The sequence below is a fragment of the Papaver somniferum genome, chromosome 9 (genome assembly GCF_003573695.1).
Source record: "Papaver somniferum cultivar HN1 chromosome 9, ASM357369v1, whole genome shotgun sequence".
NCBI lineage: Eukaryota > Viridiplantae > Streptophyta > Magnoliopsida > Ranunculales > Papaveraceae > Papaver > Papaver somniferum.
The window spans coordinates 121,979,612-121,999,926 of NC_039366.1; the positions used below are offsets into that span (position 1 = coordinate 121,979,612).

Genomic DNA, 20,315 nt, shown 5'->3' on the forward strand with positions numbered 1-20,315 from the left:
CCCGAGAACGATGGATATTTAGCAGTTTACGGGTAAGATACCATGAGAATATTCTCATAAACCCTTAACACGCACGAATTCGTCAACTTCGAGAAGTGAACTCGTTCCGAGATCGAAAACTGGCCATGAGATAACTACTACGAGACTCGAACTTCCCGAGAACGATGGATCTTTAGCAGTTTACGAGTAAGATTCCATGAGAATATTCTCATAAACCCTAAACACGCACAAATTCGTCAACTTCGAGAAGTGAACTTGTTCCGAGATCGAAAACTAACCATGAGATAACTACTATGAGACTGCAACTTAGCATGAACGATGGATCTTTAGCAGTTTACGGGTAAGATTCCATGAGAATATTCTCAGAAACCCTGAACGTGCACGAATTCATCAACTTCGAGAAGTGAACTTTTTCTGAGATCGAAAACTGGCCATGAGATAACTACTACGAGACTCGAACTTCCCGAGAACGATGGATCTTTAGCCGTTTACGGGTAAGATTCCATGAGAATATTCTCATAAACCCTAAACACGCACGAATTCGTCAACTTCGAGAAGTGAACTTGTTCCGAGATCGAAAACTGGCCATGAGATAACTACTACGAGACTCGAACTTCCCGGGAAGGATGGATCTTTAGCAGTTTACGGGTAAGATTCCATGAGAATATTCTCATAAACCCTAAACACGCACGAATTCATCAACTTCGAGAAGTGAACTTGTTCCGAGATCGAAAACTTGCCATGAGATAACTACTACGAGACTCGAACTTCCCGAGAAGGATGGATCTTTAGCAGTTTACGGGTAAGATTCCATGAGAATATTCTCATAAACCCTAAACACGCACGAATTGGTCAACTTCGAGAAGTGAACTTGTTCCGAAATCGAAAACTGGCCATGAGATAACTACTATGAGACTGCAACTTCGCATGAACGATGGATCTTTAGCAGTTTACGGGTAAGATTCCATGAGAATATTCTCATAAACCCTAAACACGCACGAATTCATCAACTTCGAGAAGTGAACTTGTTGCGAGATCGAAAACTGGCCATCATATATCTACTATGAGACTGCAACTTCGCATGAACGATGGATCTTTAGGAGTTTACGGGTAAGATTCAATGAGAATATTCTCATAAACCCTAAACACGCACGAATTCGTCAACTTCGAGAAGTGAACTTGTTCCGAGATCGAAAAATAGCCATGAGATAAATACTACGAGACTCGAACTTCCCGAGAACGATGGATCTTTAGCAGTTTACGGGTAAGATTCCATGAGAATATTCTCATAAACCCTAAACACACACGAATTCGTCAAGTTCGAGAAGTGAACTTGTTCCGAGATCGAAAAATGGCCATGAGATAACTACTACGAGACTCGAACTTCCCGAGAACGATTGATCTTTAGCAGTTTACGGGTAAGATTCCATGAGAATATGCTCATAAATCCTAAACACACACGAATTCGTCAAGTTCGATAAGTGAACTTGTTCCGAGATCGAAAACTGGCCATGAGATAACTACTACGAGACTCGAAATTCCTAAGAACGATGAATCTTTAGCAGTTTACGGGTAATATTCCATGAGAATATTCTCATAAACCCTAAACAAGCACGAATTCGTCAACTTCGAGAAGTGAACTTGTTCCAAGATCGAAAACTGGCCATGAGATAACTACTATGAGACTGAAACTTAGCATGAAGGATGGATCTTTAGAAGTTTACGGGTAAGATTCCATGAGAATATTCTCATAAACCCTAAACATTCACGAATTCGTCAACTTCGAGAAGTGAACTTGTTCCGAGATCGAAAACTGGCCATGAGATAACTACTACGAGACTCAAACTTCCCGAGAACGATGGATCTTTAGCATTTTACGGGTAAGATTCCATGAGAATATTCTCATAAACCCTAAACACGCACGAACTCATCAACTTCGAGAAGTGAACTTGTTCGAGATCGAAAACTTGCCATGAGATAACTACTACGAGACTCGAACTTCCCGAGAAGGATGGATCTTTAGCAATTTACGGGTAAGATTCCATGAGAATATTCTCATAAACCCTAAACACGCACGAATTCTTCAACTTCGAGAAGTGAACTTGTTCCGGCATCGAAAACTGGCCATGAGATAACTACTACGAGACTCGAACTTCCCGAGAACGATGGATGTTTAGCAGTTTACGGGTAAGATTCCATGAGAATATTCTCATAAACCCTAAACACGCACGAATTCGTCAACTTCGAGAAGTGAACTTGTTCCGAGATCGAAAACTATCCATGAGATAACTACGATGAGAATACAACTTCGCATGAACGATGGATCTTTAGCAGTTTACGGGTAAGATTCCATGAGAATATTCTCATAAACCCTAAACACGCACGAATTCGTCAACTTCGAGAAGTGAACTTGTTCCGAGATCGAAAACTGGCCATGAGATAACTACTACGAGACTCGAACTTCCCGAGAAGGATGGATGTTTAGCAGTTTACGGGTAAGATTCCATGAGAATATTCTCATAAACCCTATACACGCACGAATTCGTCAACTTCGAGAAGTGAACTTGTTCCGAGATCGAAAACTGGCCATGAGATAACTACTATGAGACTGCAACTTCGCATGAACGATGGATCTTTAGCAGTTTACGGGTAAGATTCAATGAGAATATTCTCATAAACCCTAAACACGCACGAATTCGTCAACTTCGAGAAGTGAACTTGTTCCGAGATCGAAAACTGGCCATGAGATAACTACTATGAGACTGCAACTTCGCATGAATAATGGATCTTTAGCAGTTTACGAGTAAGATTCCATGAGAATATTCTCATAAACCCTAAACACGCACGAATTCGTCAACTTCGAGAAGTGAACTTGTTCCGAGATCAAAAACTGGCCATGAAATAACTACTACGAGACTCGAACTTTCCGAGAACGATGGATCTTTAGCAGTTTACGGGTAATATTCCATGAGAATATTCTCATAAATCCTAAACACACACGAATTCGTCAAGTTCGATAAGTGAACTTGTTCCGAGATCGAAAACTGGCCATGAGATAACTACTACGAGACTCGAACTTCCTAAGAACGATGAATCTTTAGCAGTTTAAGGGTAAGATTCCATGAGAATATTCTCATAAACCCTAAACAAGCACGAATTCGTCAACTTCGAGAAGTGAACTTGTTCCAAGATCGAAAACTGGCCATGAGATAACTACTATGAGACTGAAACTTAGCATGAAGGATGGATCTTTAGAAGTTTACGGGTAAGATTCCATGAGAATATTCTCATAAACCCTAAACATGCACGAATTCGTCAACTTCGAGAAGTGAACTTGTTCCGAGATCGAAAACTGGCCATGAGATAACTACTACGAGACTCAAACTTCCCGAGAACGATGGATCTTTAGCATTTTACGGGTAAGATTCCATGAGAATATTCTCATAAACCCTAAACACGCACGAACTCATCAACTTCGAGAAGTGAACTTGTTCCGAGATCGAAAACTGGACATGAGATAACTACTACGAGACTCAAACTTTCCATGAACGATGGATCTTTAGCATTTTACGGGTAAGATTCCATGAGAATATTCTCATAAACCCTAAACACGCACGAATTCGTCAACTTCGAGAAGTGAACTTGTTCCGAGATCGAAAACTGGCCATGAGATAACTACTACGAGACTCGAACTTCCCGGGAAGGATGGATCTTTAGCAGTTTACGGGTAAGATTCCATGAGAATATTCTCATAAACCCTAAACACGCACGAATTCATCAACTTCGAGAAGTGAACTTGTTCCGAGATCGAAAACTTGCCATGAGATAACTACTACGAGACTCGAACTTCCCGAGAAGGATGGATCTTTAGCAGTTTACGGGTAAGATTCCATGAGAATATTCTCATAAACCCTAAACACGCACGAATTCGTCAACTTCGACAAGTGAACTTGTTCCGAAATCGAAAACTGGCCATGAGATAACTACTATGAGACTGCAACTTCGCATGAACGATGGATCTTTAGCAGTTTACGGGTAAGATTCCATGAGAATATTCTCATAAACCCTAAACACGCACGAATTCGTCAACTTCGAGAAGTGAACTTGTTCCGAGATCGAAAACTGGCCATGAGATAACTACTATGAGACTGCAACTTCGCATGAATAATGGATCTTTAGAAGTTTACGGGTAAGATTCCATGAGAATATTCTCATAAACCCTAAACACGCACGAATTCGTCAACTTCGAGAAGTGAACTTGTTCCGAGATCGAAAAATGGCCATGAAATAACTACTACGAGACTCGAACTTCCCGAGAACGATGGATCTTTAGCAGTTTACGGGTAATATTCCATGAGAATATTCTCATAAATCCTAAACACACACGAATTCGTCAAGTTCGAGAAGTGAACTTGTTCCGAAATCGAAAACTGGCCATGAGATAACTACTATGAGACTGCAACTTCGCATGAACGATGAATATTTAGCAGTTTACGGGTATGATTCCATGAGAATATTCTCATAAACCCTAAACACGCACGAATTCATCAACTTCGAGAAGTGAACTTGTTGCGAGATCGAAAACTGGCCATCAGATAACTACTATGAGACTGCAACTTCGCATGAACGATGGATCTTTAGGAGTTTACGGGTAAGATTCAATGAGAATATTCTCATAAACCCTAAACACGCACGAATTCGTCAACTTCGACAAGTGAACTTGTTCCGAGATCGAAAAATAGCCATGAGATAACTACTACGAGACTCGAACTTCCCGAGAACGATGGATCTTTAGCAGTTTACGGGTAAGATTCCATGAGAATATTCTCATAAACCCTAAACACGCACGAATTCGTCAACTTCGAGAAGTGAACTTGTTCCGAAATCGAAAACTGGCCATGAGATAACTACTACGAGACTCGAACTTCCCGAGAACGATGGATCTTTAGCAGTTTACGGGTAAGATTCCATGAGAATATTCTCATAAACCCTAAACACGCACGAATTCGTCAACTTCGAGAAGTGAACTTGTTCCGAGATCGAAAACTGGCCATGAGATAACTACTACGAGACTCGAACTTCCCGAGAACGATGGATCTTTAGCAGTTTACGAGTAAGATTCCATGAGAATATTCTCATAAACCCTAAACACGCAAAAATTCGTCAACTTCGAGAAGTGAACTTGTTCCGAGATCGAAAACTAACCATGAGATAACTACTATGAGACTGCAACTTAGCATGAACGATGGATCTTTAGCAGTTTACGGGTAAGATTCCATGAGAATATTCTCAGAAACCCTGAACGTGCACGAATTCATCAACTTCGAGAAGTGACCTTTTTCTGAGATCGAAAACTGGCCATGAGATAACTACTACGAGACTCGAACTTCCCGAGAACGATGGATCTTTAGCAGTTTACGGGTAAGATTCCATGAGAATATTCTCATAAACCCTAAACACGCACGAATTCGTCAACTTCGAGAAGTGAAATTGTTCCGAGATCGAAAACTGGCCATGAGATAACTACGATGAGAATGCAACTTCGCATGAACGATGGATCTTTAGCAGTTTACAGGTAAGATTCCATGAGAATATTCTCATAAACCCTAAACACGCACGAATTCGTCAACTTCGAGAAGTGAACTTTTTCCGAGATCGAAAACTGGCCATGAGATAACTACTACGAGACTCGAACTTCCCGAGAACGATGGATCTTTAGCAGTTTACGGGTAAGATTCCATGAGAATATTCTCATAAACCCTAAACACGCACGAATTCGTCAACTTCGAGAAGTGAACTTGTTCCGAGATCGAAAACTACCATGTGATAACTATTACGAGACTCGAACTTCCCGAGAACGATGGATCTTTAGCAGTTTACGGGTAAGATTCCATTAAATATTCTCATAAACCCTAAACACGCACGAATTCGTCAACTTCGAGAAGTGAACTTGTTTCGAGATCGAAAACTGGCCATGAGATAAATACTACGAGACTCGAACTTCCCGAGAGCGATGGATCTTTAGCAGTTTACGGGTAAGATTCCATGAGAATATTCTCATAAACCCTAAACACGCACGAATTCGTCAACTTCGAGAAGTGAACTTGTTCCCAGATCAAAAACTAGCCATGAGATAACTACTACGAGACTCGAACTTCCCGAGAATGATGGATCATTAGCAGTTTACGGGTAAGATTCCATGAGAATATTCTCATAAACCCTAAACACGCACGAATTCGTCAACTTCGAGAAGTGAACTTGTTCCGAGATCGAAAACTGGCCATGAGATAACTACTATATGACTGCAACTTCGCATGAACAATGGATCTTTAGCAGTTTATTGGTAAGATTCCATGAGAATATTCTCATAAACCCTAAACACGCACGAATTCGTCAACTTCGAGAAGTGAACTTGTTCCGAGATCGAAAACTAACCATGAGATAACTACTACGAGACTCGAACTTCCCGAGAACGATGGATTTTTAGGAGTTTACGGGTAAGATTCCATGAGACTATTCTCATAAACCCTAAACACGCACGAATTCGTCAACTTCGAGAAGTGAACTTGTTCCCAGATCGAAAACTGGCCATGAGATAACTACTACGAGACTCGAACTTCCCGAGAACGATGGATCTTTAGCAGTTTACGGGTAAGATTCCATGAGAATATTCTCATAAACCCTAAACACGCACGAATTCGTCAACTTCGAGAAGTGAACTTGTTCCGAGATCGAAAACTGGCCATGAGATAACTACTACGAGACTCAAACTTCCCGAGAACGATGGATCTTTAGCAGTTTACGGGTAAGATTCCATGAGAATATTCTCATAAACCCTAAACTTGCACGAATTCGTCAATTTCGAGAAGTGAACTTGTTCCGAGATCGAAAACTGGCCATGAGATAACTACTATGAGACTGCAACTTCGCATGAACGATGGATCTTTAGCAGTTTACAGGTAAGATTCCATGAGAATATTCTCATAAACCCTAAACACGCACGAATTCGTCAACTTCGAGAAGTGAACTTGTTCCGAGATCGAAAACTGGCCATGAGATAACTACTATGAGACTGCAACTTCGCATGAATAATGGATCTTTAGCAGTTTACGAGTAAGATTCCATGAGAATATTCTCATAAACCCTAAACACGCACGAATTCGTCAACTTCGAGAAGTGAACTTGTTCCGAGATCGAAAAATGGCCATGAAATAACTACTACGAGACTCGAACTTCCCGAGAGCGATGGATCTTTAGCAGTTTACGGGTAATATTCCATGAGAATATTCTCATAAATCCTAAACACACACGAATTCGTCAAGTTCGATAAGTGAACTTGTCCCGAGATCGAAAACTGGCCATGAGATAACTACTACGAGACTCGAACTTCCTAAGAACGATGAATCTTTAGCAGTTTACGGGTAAGATTCCATGAGAATATTCTCATAAACCCTAAACAAGCACGAATTCGTCAACTTCGAGAAGTGAACTTGTTCCAAGATCGAAAACTGGCCATGAGATAACTACTATGAGACTGAAACTTAGCATGAAGGATGGATCTTTAGCAGTTTACGGGTAAGATTCCATGAGAATATTTTCATAAACCCTAAACATGCACGAATTCGTCAACTTCGAGAAGTGAACTTGTTCCGAGATCGAAAACTGGCCATGAGATAACTACTACGAGACTCAAACTTCCCGAGAACGATGGATCTTTAGCAGTTTACGGGTAAGATTCCATGAGAATATTCTCATAAACCCTAAACACGCACGAATTCTTCAACTTCGAGAAGTGAACTTGTTCCGAGATCGAAAACTGGCCATGAGATAACTACTACGAGACTCAAACTTCCCGAGAACGATGGATCTTTAGCAGTTTACGGGTAAGATTCCATGAGAATATTCTCATAAACCCTAAGCACGCACGAATTCGACAACTTCGAGAAGTGAACTTGTTCCGAGATCGAAAACTGGCCATGAGATAACTACTACGAGACTCGAACTTTCCGAGAACGATGGATCTTTAGCAGTTTACGGGTAAGATTCCATGAGAATATTCTCATAAACGCTAAACACGCACGAATTCGTCAACTTCGAGAAGTGAACTTTTTCCGAGATCGAAAACTGGCCATGAGATAACTACTACGAGACTCGAACTTCCCGAGAACGATGGATCTTTAGCAGTTTACGGGTAAGATTCCATGAGAATATTCTCATAAACCCTAAACACGCACGAATTCGTCAACTTCGAGAAGTGAACTTGTTCCGAGATCGAAAACTACCATGTGATAACTATTACGAGACTCGAACTTCCCGAGAACGATGGATCTTTAGCAGTTTACGGGTAAGATTCCATTAAATATTCTCATAAACCCTAAACACGCACGAATTCGTCAACTTCGAGAAGTGAACTTGTTTCGAGATCGAAAACTGGCCATGAGATAAATACTACGAGACTCGAACTTCCCGAGAGTGATGGATCTTTAGCAGTTTACGGGTAAGATTCCATGAGAATATTCTCATAAACCCTAAACACGCACGAATTCGTCAACTTCGAGAAGTGAACTTTTTCCGAGATCGAAAACTGGCCATGAGATAACTACTACGAGACTTGAACTTCCCGAGAACGATGGATCTTTAGCAGTTTACGGGTAAGATTCCGTGAGAATATTCTCATAAACCCTAAACACGCACGAATTCGTCAACTTCGAGAAGTGAACTTGTTCCGAGATCGAAAACTGGCCATGAGATAACTACTACGAGACTCGAATTTCCCGAGAACGATGGATCTTTAGCAGTTTACGGGTAAGATTCCATGAGAATATTCTCATAAACCCTAAACACGCACGAATTCGTCAACTTCGAGAAGTGAACTTGTTCCGAGATCGAAAACTGTCCATGAGATAACTACTACGAGACTCGAATTTCCCGAGAACGATGGGTCTTTAGCAGTTTACGGGTAAGATTCCATGAGAATATTCTCATAAACCCTAAACACGCACGAATTCGTCAACTTCGAGAAGTGAACTTGTTCCGAGATCGAAAACTGGCCATGAGATAACTACTACGAGACTCAAACTTCCCGAGAACGATGGATCTTTAGCAGTTTAGGGTAAGATTCCATGAGAATATTCTCATAAACCCTAAACTTGCACGAATTTGTCAACTTCGAGAAGTGAACTTGTTCCGAGATCGAAAACTGGCCATGAGATAACTACTACGAGACTCGAACTTCCCGAGAAGGATGGATGTTTAGCAGTTTACGGGTAAGATTCCATGAGAATATTCTCATAAACCCTATACACGCACGAATTCGTCAACTTCGAGAAGTGAACTTGTTCCGAGATCGAAAACTGGCCATGAGATAACTACTATGAGACTGCAACTTCGCATGAACGATGGATCTTTAGCAGTTTACGGGTAAGATTCAATGAGAATATTCTCATAAACCCTAAACACGCACGAATTCGTCAACTTCGAGAAGTGAACTTGTTCCGAGATCGAAAACTGGCCATGAGATAACTACTATGAGACTGCAACTTCGCATGAATAATGGATCTTTAGCAGTTTACGAGTAAGATTCCATGAGAATATTCTCATAAACCCTAAACACGCACGAATTCGTCAACTTCGAGAAGTGAACTTGTTCCGAGATCGAAAAATGGCCATGAAATAACTACTACGAGACTCGAACTTCCCGAGAACGATGGATCTTTAGCAGTTTACGGGTAAGATTCCATGAGAATATTCTCATAAACCCTAGAACCGCACGAATTCGTCAACTTCGAGAAGTGAACTTGTTCCGAGATCGAAAACTGGCCATGAGATAACTACTACGAGACTCGAACTTCCCGAGAACGATGGATCTTTAGCAGTTTACGGGTAAGATTCCATGAGAATATTCTCATAAACCCTAAACACACACGAATTCGTCAAGTTCGAGAAGTGAACTTGTTCCGAGATCGAAAAATGGCCATGAGATAACTACTACGAGACTCGAACTTCCCGAGAACGATTGATCTTTAACAGTTTACGGGTAAGATTCCATGAGAATATTCTCATAAATCCTAAACACGCACGAATTCGTCAACTTCGAGAAGTGAACATGTTCTGAGATCAAAAACTGGCCATGAGATAACTACTACGAGACTCGAACTTCCTGAGAACGATGGATCTTTAGCAGTTTACGGGTAAGATTCCATGAGAATATTCTCATAAACCCTAAACACGCACGAATTCGTCAACTTCGAGAAGTGAACTTGTTCCGGCATCGAAAACTGGCCATGAGATAACTACTACGAGACTCGAACTTCCCGAGAACGATGGATCTTTAGCAGTTTACGGGTAAGATTCCATGAGAATATTCTCATAAACCCTAAACACGCACGAATTCGTCAACTTCGAAACAGAAGTGAAAAAATTTAGCAGAAGTGAAAAAATTTAGCAGAAGTGAAAAAACTTAGCAAAAGTGAAAAAAATTAACAGAAGTGATTTTTTTTATCAGAAGTGAAAAAGTTTAGCAGGACGAAAAAAAACCCTACGACGACTATTTCTAAGAGTTGTGAAAGGGCCATGAGAAAAAAATTAGTGCATCACAACTTCCATTTCAACCACAGAAAACACCTCCTCCATCTGCCGAAACACCATCAATCAAACCACCATCACTCAACATCATCAACAGATCGAGGAAACAGATCGAGTTTCTTAACTTTTTCATCAACATATCGTTTTTTTCTTCATCAACAGATAGAGTTTCTTAAGCTCTGTTAACATCATCAACAGATCGAGCTTGTCCATCAACAGATCAAGCTTCTTAAGCTCTGTTAATACCTTCTCGGTCTGTTTCACGGGTCTGTAACTGATTTCTTTAAAAAAAAAATTTGTAATTGTTTCATCTTAATTTGCATTAAATTTAAGGTTTGTTGATTGGGTTGCATTAAATTCCTTTTTCAATCATTACATTTAATTCGTTTGATGATTTTGTAGCATTAAATTTTGATGATTGGCTTGGATTAAATTTTTAGGGTTCCATTAAATTTTGATGATTGGCTTGGATTAAATTTTTAGGGTTTTATTTAATTTCAATCATTTCAAACAGTTGCAGTAATTTTTTTTGGGTTCTTCGAAATTGATGCATTCAATTCTGCAAATGGTTGAAATAATTTTTTTTGGGTTGTTTGATTTTTGCAGATTGAGCCAACTGTATAGGGTAGCAGGTGAAGTACAAATTTTGCTGAAAAGAAGTCTAGCTAACGGATGGTATGTATGCGCTAGTTATTGGCTTGTTGTTTGATTTGTTCTGTGAATGATAGAGTTTTGAACCTTTAGAACTTTATATATGTTTTAATATGAGAATGTTTTTCATTCACAGTGGCAAGGGAATAGAGATTCATAACTGTAAAATGATGAATAAAGATTGGGTTCGTTGGCCAAGGTAAAGCCAAGTCATAACTGTCTCTACAGGGTCATGGCTTGTAGATGCATTTTTTACATTTGATGTGTATGTATCATAATGAGATTAATTGATCTTAGTGAGATCTAACCATTGGAGTTTTAATGTAGGGGGTAAGTTCCATACCAGGATGCAGTAAAGAAGTTCGTAGAGTTGGCTCATGAGAAACTTGGAAATCCTTTTAAGTTTAGTTGTCCTTGTGTGGATTGTAAGAATCTTGCTACACCACTTCCTCCTGGTATAATACATATGCACTTGCTAAAACGGGGTATGGATCCTACTTACACTGAGTGGGTTTTTCACGGGGAGAAGGTTAGCAATTTTAATAATGTTCGTGAAGAGGGAGCAACACGTCAACGTACTTTTTACCAGATGTGGACATATGCTAATGTTAAAGGCGATGTCGAGCCATGGAAAGGGGTTTGTGAACCTAGGCAGGACGAAGGGTTGCCAAACCACGACGAAAGGTTGCTGAACGAGATTGAAGAGGATGACTTCCCTTTATACCCTGTTTGTACTACACACACGAAGCTATCTATGACTACTGAGTTGTATAGGCAGAAGACAGTAAATGGTTTATCTCGAAGGGCTTTTGACGATCTTCTCAAGACATTTGGTTCTGTGTTGCCCCCAGGTCATTGTCTTCCTAAATCAACTTATGAAGTGAAGAAGTTGTTGAAATCTTTCCAGCTCACTTATGAGAAAATACATGCATGTCAGAATGATTGTTGTTTGTTTAGAAATGATTTGAAAGACGCAGATGAATGTCCTAAATGTCACTATTCTAGGTGGAGGGAAGACACATCTAACATGGACGATGCTGACATGATAGACGAGCCCAAAAAGAAGATATCGGTGAAGGTGCTTAGATACTTCCCCATTGTGCCGAGATTAAGGAGATTGTATAAATCAGCAGAGTTAGCTCAGCAGTTGATATGGCACGCAACTAATAAGAGTAAAGATGGGAAGATGCGTCATCCAACGGATTCTTTGGCTTGGAAGCACATAGACACAAAGTTCCCAGAGTTTTCTTCAGAACCGCGTGATTTGCGTCTTGGGCTTGCTGCTGATGGATTTAATCCTTTTGGCGATCTTTCCGCGTCCCACAGTTGTTGGCCGGTGTTGCTTGTGTTATATAATCTTCCCCCTCAGCTGTGTATGCAAGGCGACAATATTGTTTTAAGATTGCTGATTCCAGGAAAGAAACAACCAGGTAGAGACATCGATATATATTTGCAACCACTGATTGATGATCTGGTTAAGTTGTGGAATGACGGGGTCGAGGTTTATGATTCGTATAGTAAGACAATTTTCAACTTGAAGGCATTATTGATGTGGACGATAAACGATTTTCCTGCTTATGGTAACCTATCTAGATGTACGTATAAAGGGAAGGCATCCTGCCCTATTTGTGGTGATAATACTCTTTCAAACTATTTGTCGTTTAGTCGTAAAACTGTTTACATGAATCATAGGAGATTTCTACCTCATAATCATTCTCTTCGATCGAGTAAGAAGAAAGCATGTTTTAATGGAGAGATTGAGAGGAAGGAAAAGCCACCTACTATGTCTGGTGCAGAGGCTTTTCAACGTCAGAGCAGTATTGTGAATGACTTTGGAAAAGCGAAGCAGAACGAGGCGGAGAAAAGGAAAAATAAAGAGTTAAAGAAGAATAATAAGAAGAAAAAGGGTCAGAGCAGATGAGCAGGTGCAAATGACGGTAACTCTAAGTGTGGGAAGCGGAAAAGGGCAGTTGCTACTGATGCCGATACGAGTGCTGCTGCTGGTTCTGGTGCACAAGATCATGACCATCCGATATTCAACAAACTGTCGATATTTTTCGACTTGACTTACTGGAAGGTAAATTCTAACCTCAAATTATCTTCTTTTCACTATAAAATTCCTATCTGCATTGTAAGTCTCAGTGCTAGGTTCCTAATAACCATATCATGATGTTGTTTCCCTGTTATGGAACGTACGACCAAGTGACTTGCATGCTCATACTTTTATGTTATGTTTATTCCTTGCTAGGTTTTGTTACTACGTCATAATATTGATGTTATGCATACGGAAAAAAAACGTCTGTGAGAGTCTCATTAGTACTATATTGAATATAAATAACAAAACAAAAGATGGCTTAAACTCCCGTAATGATCTGAAAAGTATGGGAATCAGAGAAGACTTGCATCCAAAAACCATAGATGGCAAAACATGGCTTGAACCAGGCCATATAACTTAAGCGACAAGGGAAAGGGTATATTTTATAATAGGATGAGAAATTTGAAAGTTCCATATGGGTATAGTTCTGATCTTAGGAGGCATTTCTGGAAGGATGGTTGCTTGGGTGTCCTTAAGGCTCATGATTACCATGTTCTTATGCAACAAATATTACCCGTAGCTCTGAAGGGACTTTTACCTGATGGGCCAAGTACTGCGATTAACCGGTTATGTTCCTATTTTAACGAAATATGCCAAAGGGATGTTGATCTGACTAGATTATTAGAACTTGGATAAGAAATTGCTGTGACTTTGTGTATGTTGGAGATGTACTTCCCTCCATCATTTTTTGATGTGATGATACACTTGACAATTCACCTAGCTCGAGAAGTGAGTTTATGTGGACTCGTACAATATCGTTGGATGTATCCATTTGAAAGGTATTACTTGTTTTATTATTATTAAAAATTTTATTAATGTAAATGGGAGTTTGGTTCTATTAATTAAAGGTTTGGTCTATCGCAGGTATAAAAAGATATTCAAAGAATACGTAAAAAATTACGCACAACCTGAAGCATGTATAACAGAGTGTTACTTGGGAATGGAGTGCGTCAGGTATTTAGATGTTCATACGGACAAAGCAGATGAAGGAGAAGTAAATCAAATACGTAATGAAAACATTCAACACGATTCCACACCGGCAGGGCGTCCTCTTTCTAAAGGTGTTCAAGTGTATATTGGTAGTGATATGCTGAAGATCGCCCATAGATATGTGCTTTTTAACACAACAACAATTGACCCATATAAAACGTAAGTATGACGTTATATGTTCATTTGAAATTGTTATTAGTTAATACCCTTATGGGTCTTTTTCATATTAGTTTTTTTTTTCTTATTAGAATGCACATGGATGAGTTAAGATCCTCCCATACTGACAGTGAAGACCAACTCCTTTCCATACACTCAGACACATTTGCAGGTTGGATACGCAAAAAGGTACGTGCACCACCACTTGGTCATTTGTTATATGTTATATGTCATTTGTTATATGTTTGATTCATTTTACCTGAGTAATACCTCCTTTTTTCATAGAGCTTTCACCCATTATTGTGGTCATTGTGTTCTGCTAACTAGATTATATTTATAGGTTCAAATGCAAATTAGTCGAGGCATATCTGTATCAAGTACAATACAGTGGTTGGCATATGGTCCTTTAGAAAAATGTGTCTCATATAAAGGCTTGCAAATAAATGGGTCAAGGTTTATCACGAAGGATATTCGAAGAGTCGCACAAAACAGTGGTGTTTCAATTGAGTCAAAATCTTTAGTTGCAGCATCACAAATAAGTAGTGGTTTTTATGGTGTTTTAGAACAAATTCTTGTGTTGGACTACCAGCATATGTTTCAAATTCCCATATTCAAATGTGACTGGGCTCACACCTATTTTGGTGTCAAGCAAGAAAAAGGCTTTACATTATTCAACTTACGTCAGTATAAGAACCAATATCAGAATGATCCATTCATTTTAGTGTCACAAGCCCGACAAGTTTTCTATTCTCGAGAGTCAGATTCGTCTAATTGGTTTGTGATGTTGAAACCACCACCTAGGGGTTTCCATGAATTAGAGCAATACAATGAACATGAAGACACAATATGCCTACCAGTGGATCCTTCAAATCTTGACTTACAAATGGATGACAAGCCCGAGACTTATGTAAGAACTGATGTTGAACCTATATTAGTGGTTCCCGAAAAAAGAAAAACAGGAAGAATAAGAAAACGAAAAAGAAGTGCCACTGATGGTGGGTTTAATTACTCTTTTCATTTCCACTGATGCGCTGAACCTATTTTGTTTCTTTCATTTTGCTTCAGATTGTAATTTTGCTTTCAAAATGACATTCTATGTATTTCTCTTTAATTATGACTTGCAACATTGTTGGTATGATATGCTATCTGTTTCTCTTGAGATGAACCCCCCTTTTTAACTTCGCCATTGAAATGATATATCATTTCATTGTCGGTCTCAAGCCCGGATGAAGGAGGAGAGAAAAGGTGATTTATTGAGTTCTAAATACAGATTTTCTGAAGTAATGTGCAGAAATTGGTTACTTGAATCATGCATTGGTAACCAATTTCTTGCTTTTTTTGCAGTTCTGCAGTTGTATTTTTTTTGCAGTCAATACTTTGAGCATTTGCAGATTCTTCAGAACTGGTGTTTGCTTCACCAAAACTTGCATGAATCTGGTACTGTGAGTGTTGATTGAAATGTGATTGTAGGCCTTGTATAATTCAGATAATGCCTTGTATGTTTCAGGCAAAGTGATGCATTTGTTGCTCTTTTTTTTTGCAAGGCTGAGTTGAAATTTTTTATACATATAAAAGTAAGTGTAAAATATAATCACACATGTAAATGTGGAAGAATGGTTTGAGTCTTAGACTTGGACAGAGGAGGCTCAGGTTCGAATCTCACCTGAGCTTCATTTTTTTCAAAGTTATTTTTATTTTACAACTCTTATAAAGGTTGCAGAAGATCTTTTTATCCTCTTCTTATCTATTCAATCTCCCCATCAACGATTCTCCTCCACTTATCTTCCTTTCCTCATTTTTTTTCTTCATCAATCTCCCGCAGAACCTCCTCCTTCATCTCCTGAACCACGAAACTTTAAAACCCCATCAATAAATCGAGCTTAAGATTTATTCACCACCAAACTTCATCTCCTCGATCTGTTAAAGAAAAGAAGGTTCATTTATTTACACCCATCAATAGATCGATCTTAAGATTTCTTCACCACCAACACCCATCAATAGATCGAGCTTAAGATTTCTTCACCACCAACACCTTATCGATCTGTTAAGGAAAAGAAGGTTACACATGTCTGATTCTATAACCCATTTTAGGGTTTTATTATTTGTTTGATTTCCCGTTCTGTTTAACTACTAGTATACTGAGAATGATGATACAGTTCTAGTCCTTGCTAATTTTTTGATTTCCCATTCTGTGTAAATTAGGCAACACTGAATTAGGCTTTTAAGTGAATTAGTGTAGATTTCAGAAATTTTCTTCAATTAGGGTTTAAAAACTCTAAATTAGTTATGGGTGGAGGTGTGAAAGACTCTCCAAGCAGCAGTAGTAGCAGCAACAACAGCAACAGTAACATGAGAATGAAAAAAATACTAAGTGAGTGTGCTATCTGTGAACAAAGGAATCATGAGACAAAAGTGTGTCCTTGGCTCTATTCTAGGTGCAAGCATGTTCCTTGTAATGGTGTGAGAGCATTACTACAATCTAAAACAACTGAAACCTATGGAAAGTTTTTTTTTTCAAGTGCACCATACCTACCTGCACCTACTTTGAATGGTTTGATAATGCTTCTGACCCTTGCAAAGCCAAGTTGTTGTTGCTGCCATCAGAGAAAAGCTGTCAAGCTTGTGGAGAAGATAATCACTCTTATAAAAATTGTCCACTTCACAATCGGTTGTGCTTCTCTTCAACCTGCAATTACAAACTCAACCTGAAAATATGCAACAATCAACACAATAAGCACATAGCTTACCTTATATGTGAACAATGTGGAGATTTTACATGGGCTTCAGATGCTATCTTCATTGCTGCAAAAGAAAAAGTTAGAGTTTCTACAAATCAAATGGCTGATCTAGTTACAAATATACAAAAATGTCTTCATATGTAATAACATTTCATTTTATGTGTAAGACCTGGATTTCCTTTGTATGGCTTATAATACTGTTGGTATATATGCTATGCTTTTTGTTTCTCTTGAGATGAACCCCCCCTTTTTAACTCCGCCATTGAAATGATATCTTATTTCATTTCTGGTCTCAACCCAGATAAAGGAGGAGAGAAAAGGGGATTTACTGAGTTGGTCCTAATTCTGCACTTGGCGAGAAAAACAGGTAACACATTCATATGAACTCTGAAACTTTGAGCATTTGCAGCTTCTTCATGACTGGTATTTGCTGCACCAAAACTTGCATAGATATACACCTCCAATTGTTTCATTCATTTAGATTTTGAGATATAGAATCTGGTACTGTGTGTGTTGATTAAAATGTGATTGCAGGCCTTATATAATTCAGAGAATGCCTTGTATGTTTCAGGCAGAATGACGCATTTGATGTCCTTTTTTTTAAGGCTCAGTTGAAATTTTTTGTCAATATAGATGTACTTGTATAATATGATCACACATGTAAATCTGGAAGGGTGGTTGGAATCCTAGTCTTATGCCGAAGAGGTTCAAGTTCGATTCACCGCAGCCTCTTTTTTTTCCAAAGCCATTTTTTTCATTTTACAACCTTTGTAAAGGTTGTCAATATTGATCAGAAAAAAAAGCACAAATATACTAGTATTGAGAAGCTGGAATGATGGTTGATGACTTGAGTCTACATACAGTAGGCTTGGGTTCGAATCTCTCAAAGAACATTTTTAAAAATCAATTTTTTTTTTAATCTTCAACGACCCTTATGGGTGTTGTTATAAACTTATTCACTACCTTAAAGATGTGAGTTGTAAAATCTAAAGGTGGTCACTTCTCTCTGCAACCCTTTTTATACAAAAAGTTGTGGTTTTAATTCTCGTCACTACTCTTTGGACCTCTTAGGTCCTAAGAGTTGGACGGTTTTTACTTTGACAACTGTTTCATTAGAAACGGTTGTAAAACATGATATCTTTTGCAATTTTAAAATTACGAGTTGTCAATCTATAGTTGTAGATTACTGTTTTTCCCGTAGTGGAAGTATGACAATTTTGAATCTAATTGAAGGCCAATTACATTTACTGAGAGTATTATTGCAAAATGACAAAATGGGGTACCAAAACAATGCCCTCGTACTTGTTTTTATTAATAGAGGTGGCTAAATTTCTGCATAACTCGATTTCAAATTTATAAGGCTGCTGCAACGGGGATTGCTAGCCGTTGAATGTACAAGATCCCTCCCTCTCGGGCCATCTTGCTTGATATTTTTGCATGTACATGCATGCACGTCAACATGCGTTCGGATATTTCACACGATAGCTCTACCTCTACGAGTCAACTCTCCCTTGGGCTTTCTCATCAAGAACTCAAATTGGTCCAGCTTAAAGAGTCAGGCCAAAATTTATGTCAATGCATTTTATCATGATCCTGGGACAAGTTTCTCTTATAAAACATAGTTTGGACAAGTTAGGCAACATAAAGAGCGGTCATGATTCATTTTTTGAAAAGCTAAATCTATGGCGGTAAAGTGATCAGTTCAATTAACTTTTAATAATAAATGTTCCATTAGTATTTCATAATAAATGTTTGTTTAGTTGATCAAATAAATATACTTTCATTAGTACAATACATACTAAATTTATCTTATATTAAATCAGTAGATATTAATGGTGGTTGTGATGGTGGGCAGGGGTGGTGGATCAACGGTGTGGATAATGATGGTGGGTGTTGGTGAGAATGGTGGAGTGATGACGTTAATGGTGGTGGTGGTGGAAGAAGTAGTGGTAGTGGGATGAGAAAGGTGTCTTAAGGTAGATAAATTACTTAGTTACCCTTGGTTTATTTACTTTATTTGATATTAGTTTTTAAATTTGTTTTGTTATAATTTTTTTATATTTTTAAATTTAAAATAATACTTTCATTAATACAGTACATATTAAATTTATATTACAATATAAAGAGCGGCCACGATTCATTCTTGGGAAAGCTAAATCTACTGCTGTAAAATGATCGGTTCAATCAACTTTTAATAATAAATGTTCCATTAGTATTTCATAATAAATATTTGTTTAGTTAATCAAATAAATATACTTTCATTAGTACAGTACATACTAAATTTATCTTATATTAAATCAGTAGACATTAATGGTGGTTGTGATGGTGGGCGGGGGTGGTGGATCAGCGGTGTGGATAATGATGGTAGGTGTTGGTGAGAATGGTGGAGTGATGACGTTAATGGTGGTGGTGGTGGAAAAAGTAGTGGTAGTGGGATGAGAAAGGTGTCATAAGGTAGATAAATTACTTAGTTACCTTTGGTTTATTTTTTTTTATTTGATATTTGTTTTAAATTTGTTTTGCTATTATTTCTTTTATATCTTTAAATTTAAAATAATACTTTCATTACTACAGTACATAATAAATTTATACTATATTAAATAAGTAAACATTAATGCCGGTTGTGGTGATGGGCGGGGGTGGTGGATCAACAGTGAGGATAATAGTGGTGGGTGTTGGATGTGAGAATGGTGGAGCAATGACGTTAATGGTGGTGGTGGTGGAAGAAGTTATGGTAGTCGGATGAGAAAGGTATCATAAGGTAGATAAATTACTTAGTTACCCTTGATTGAAATAAATATTATAGGTCAGATTTTTATCGGGTCAGGACATGAAAGAAGATGAACGGTTAAGGACAATAAAGAAACCAAGCTCATTCCTAAAGTTGGATACCAAACCAAGATAACGCGCGTTTATAATTGAAAAAATTATTTTGCATGAAAAGACGCCTCAGATGTGTTTATTAGAAAACAAAAGAGCAAACGTTTACAATGAGTTGATTGGTAGCGGAGCGATAAGCTGGCACCAACCCTTTTTGACGTCTAAAAAAATATTTACATCTAAATTGTAAGTAATGTTTTATTTTGCATACCATACCAAAA

General features: G+C 38.4%; 1 protein-coding gene across 1 annotated transcript; it reads left to right on the forward strand.

The window, feature by feature from the left end:
- Nucleotides 1-3,218: 3,218 nt before the first annotated feature.
- On the forward strand, nt 3,219-15,503 carry LOC113312517. Its single transcript, XM_026561266.1, has 9 exons — nt 3,219-3,265; nt 11,191-11,259; nt 11,372-11,420; nt 11,582-13,113; nt 13,201-13,312; nt 13,997-14,109; nt 14,195-14,479; nt 14,569-14,665; nt 14,817-15,503. The coding sequence occupies exons 1-9, from the start codon at nt 3,219-3,221 to the stop codon at nt 15,501-15,503; spliced, it is 2,991 nt and encodes a 996-aa protein (XP_026417051.1).
- Nucleotides 15,504-20,315: the final 4,812 nt, after the last annotated feature.

Bases quoted from the DNA above. Each gene is read 5' to 3' on its own strand.
- LOC113312517 (XM_026561266.1), top strand. From the start codon at position 3,219: ATGAGACTGAAACTTAGCATGAAGGATGGATCTTTAGAAGTTTACGG. The intron at 3,266-11,190 runs GTAAGATTCCAT...TGATTTTTGCAG, and splicing joins GGATCTTTAGAAGTTTACGG to ATTGAGCCAACTGTATAGGG. The intron at 14,480-14,568 runs GTAAGTATGACG...TTTTCTTATTAG, and splicing joins ACAATTGACCCATATAAAAC to AATGCACATGGATGAGTTAA.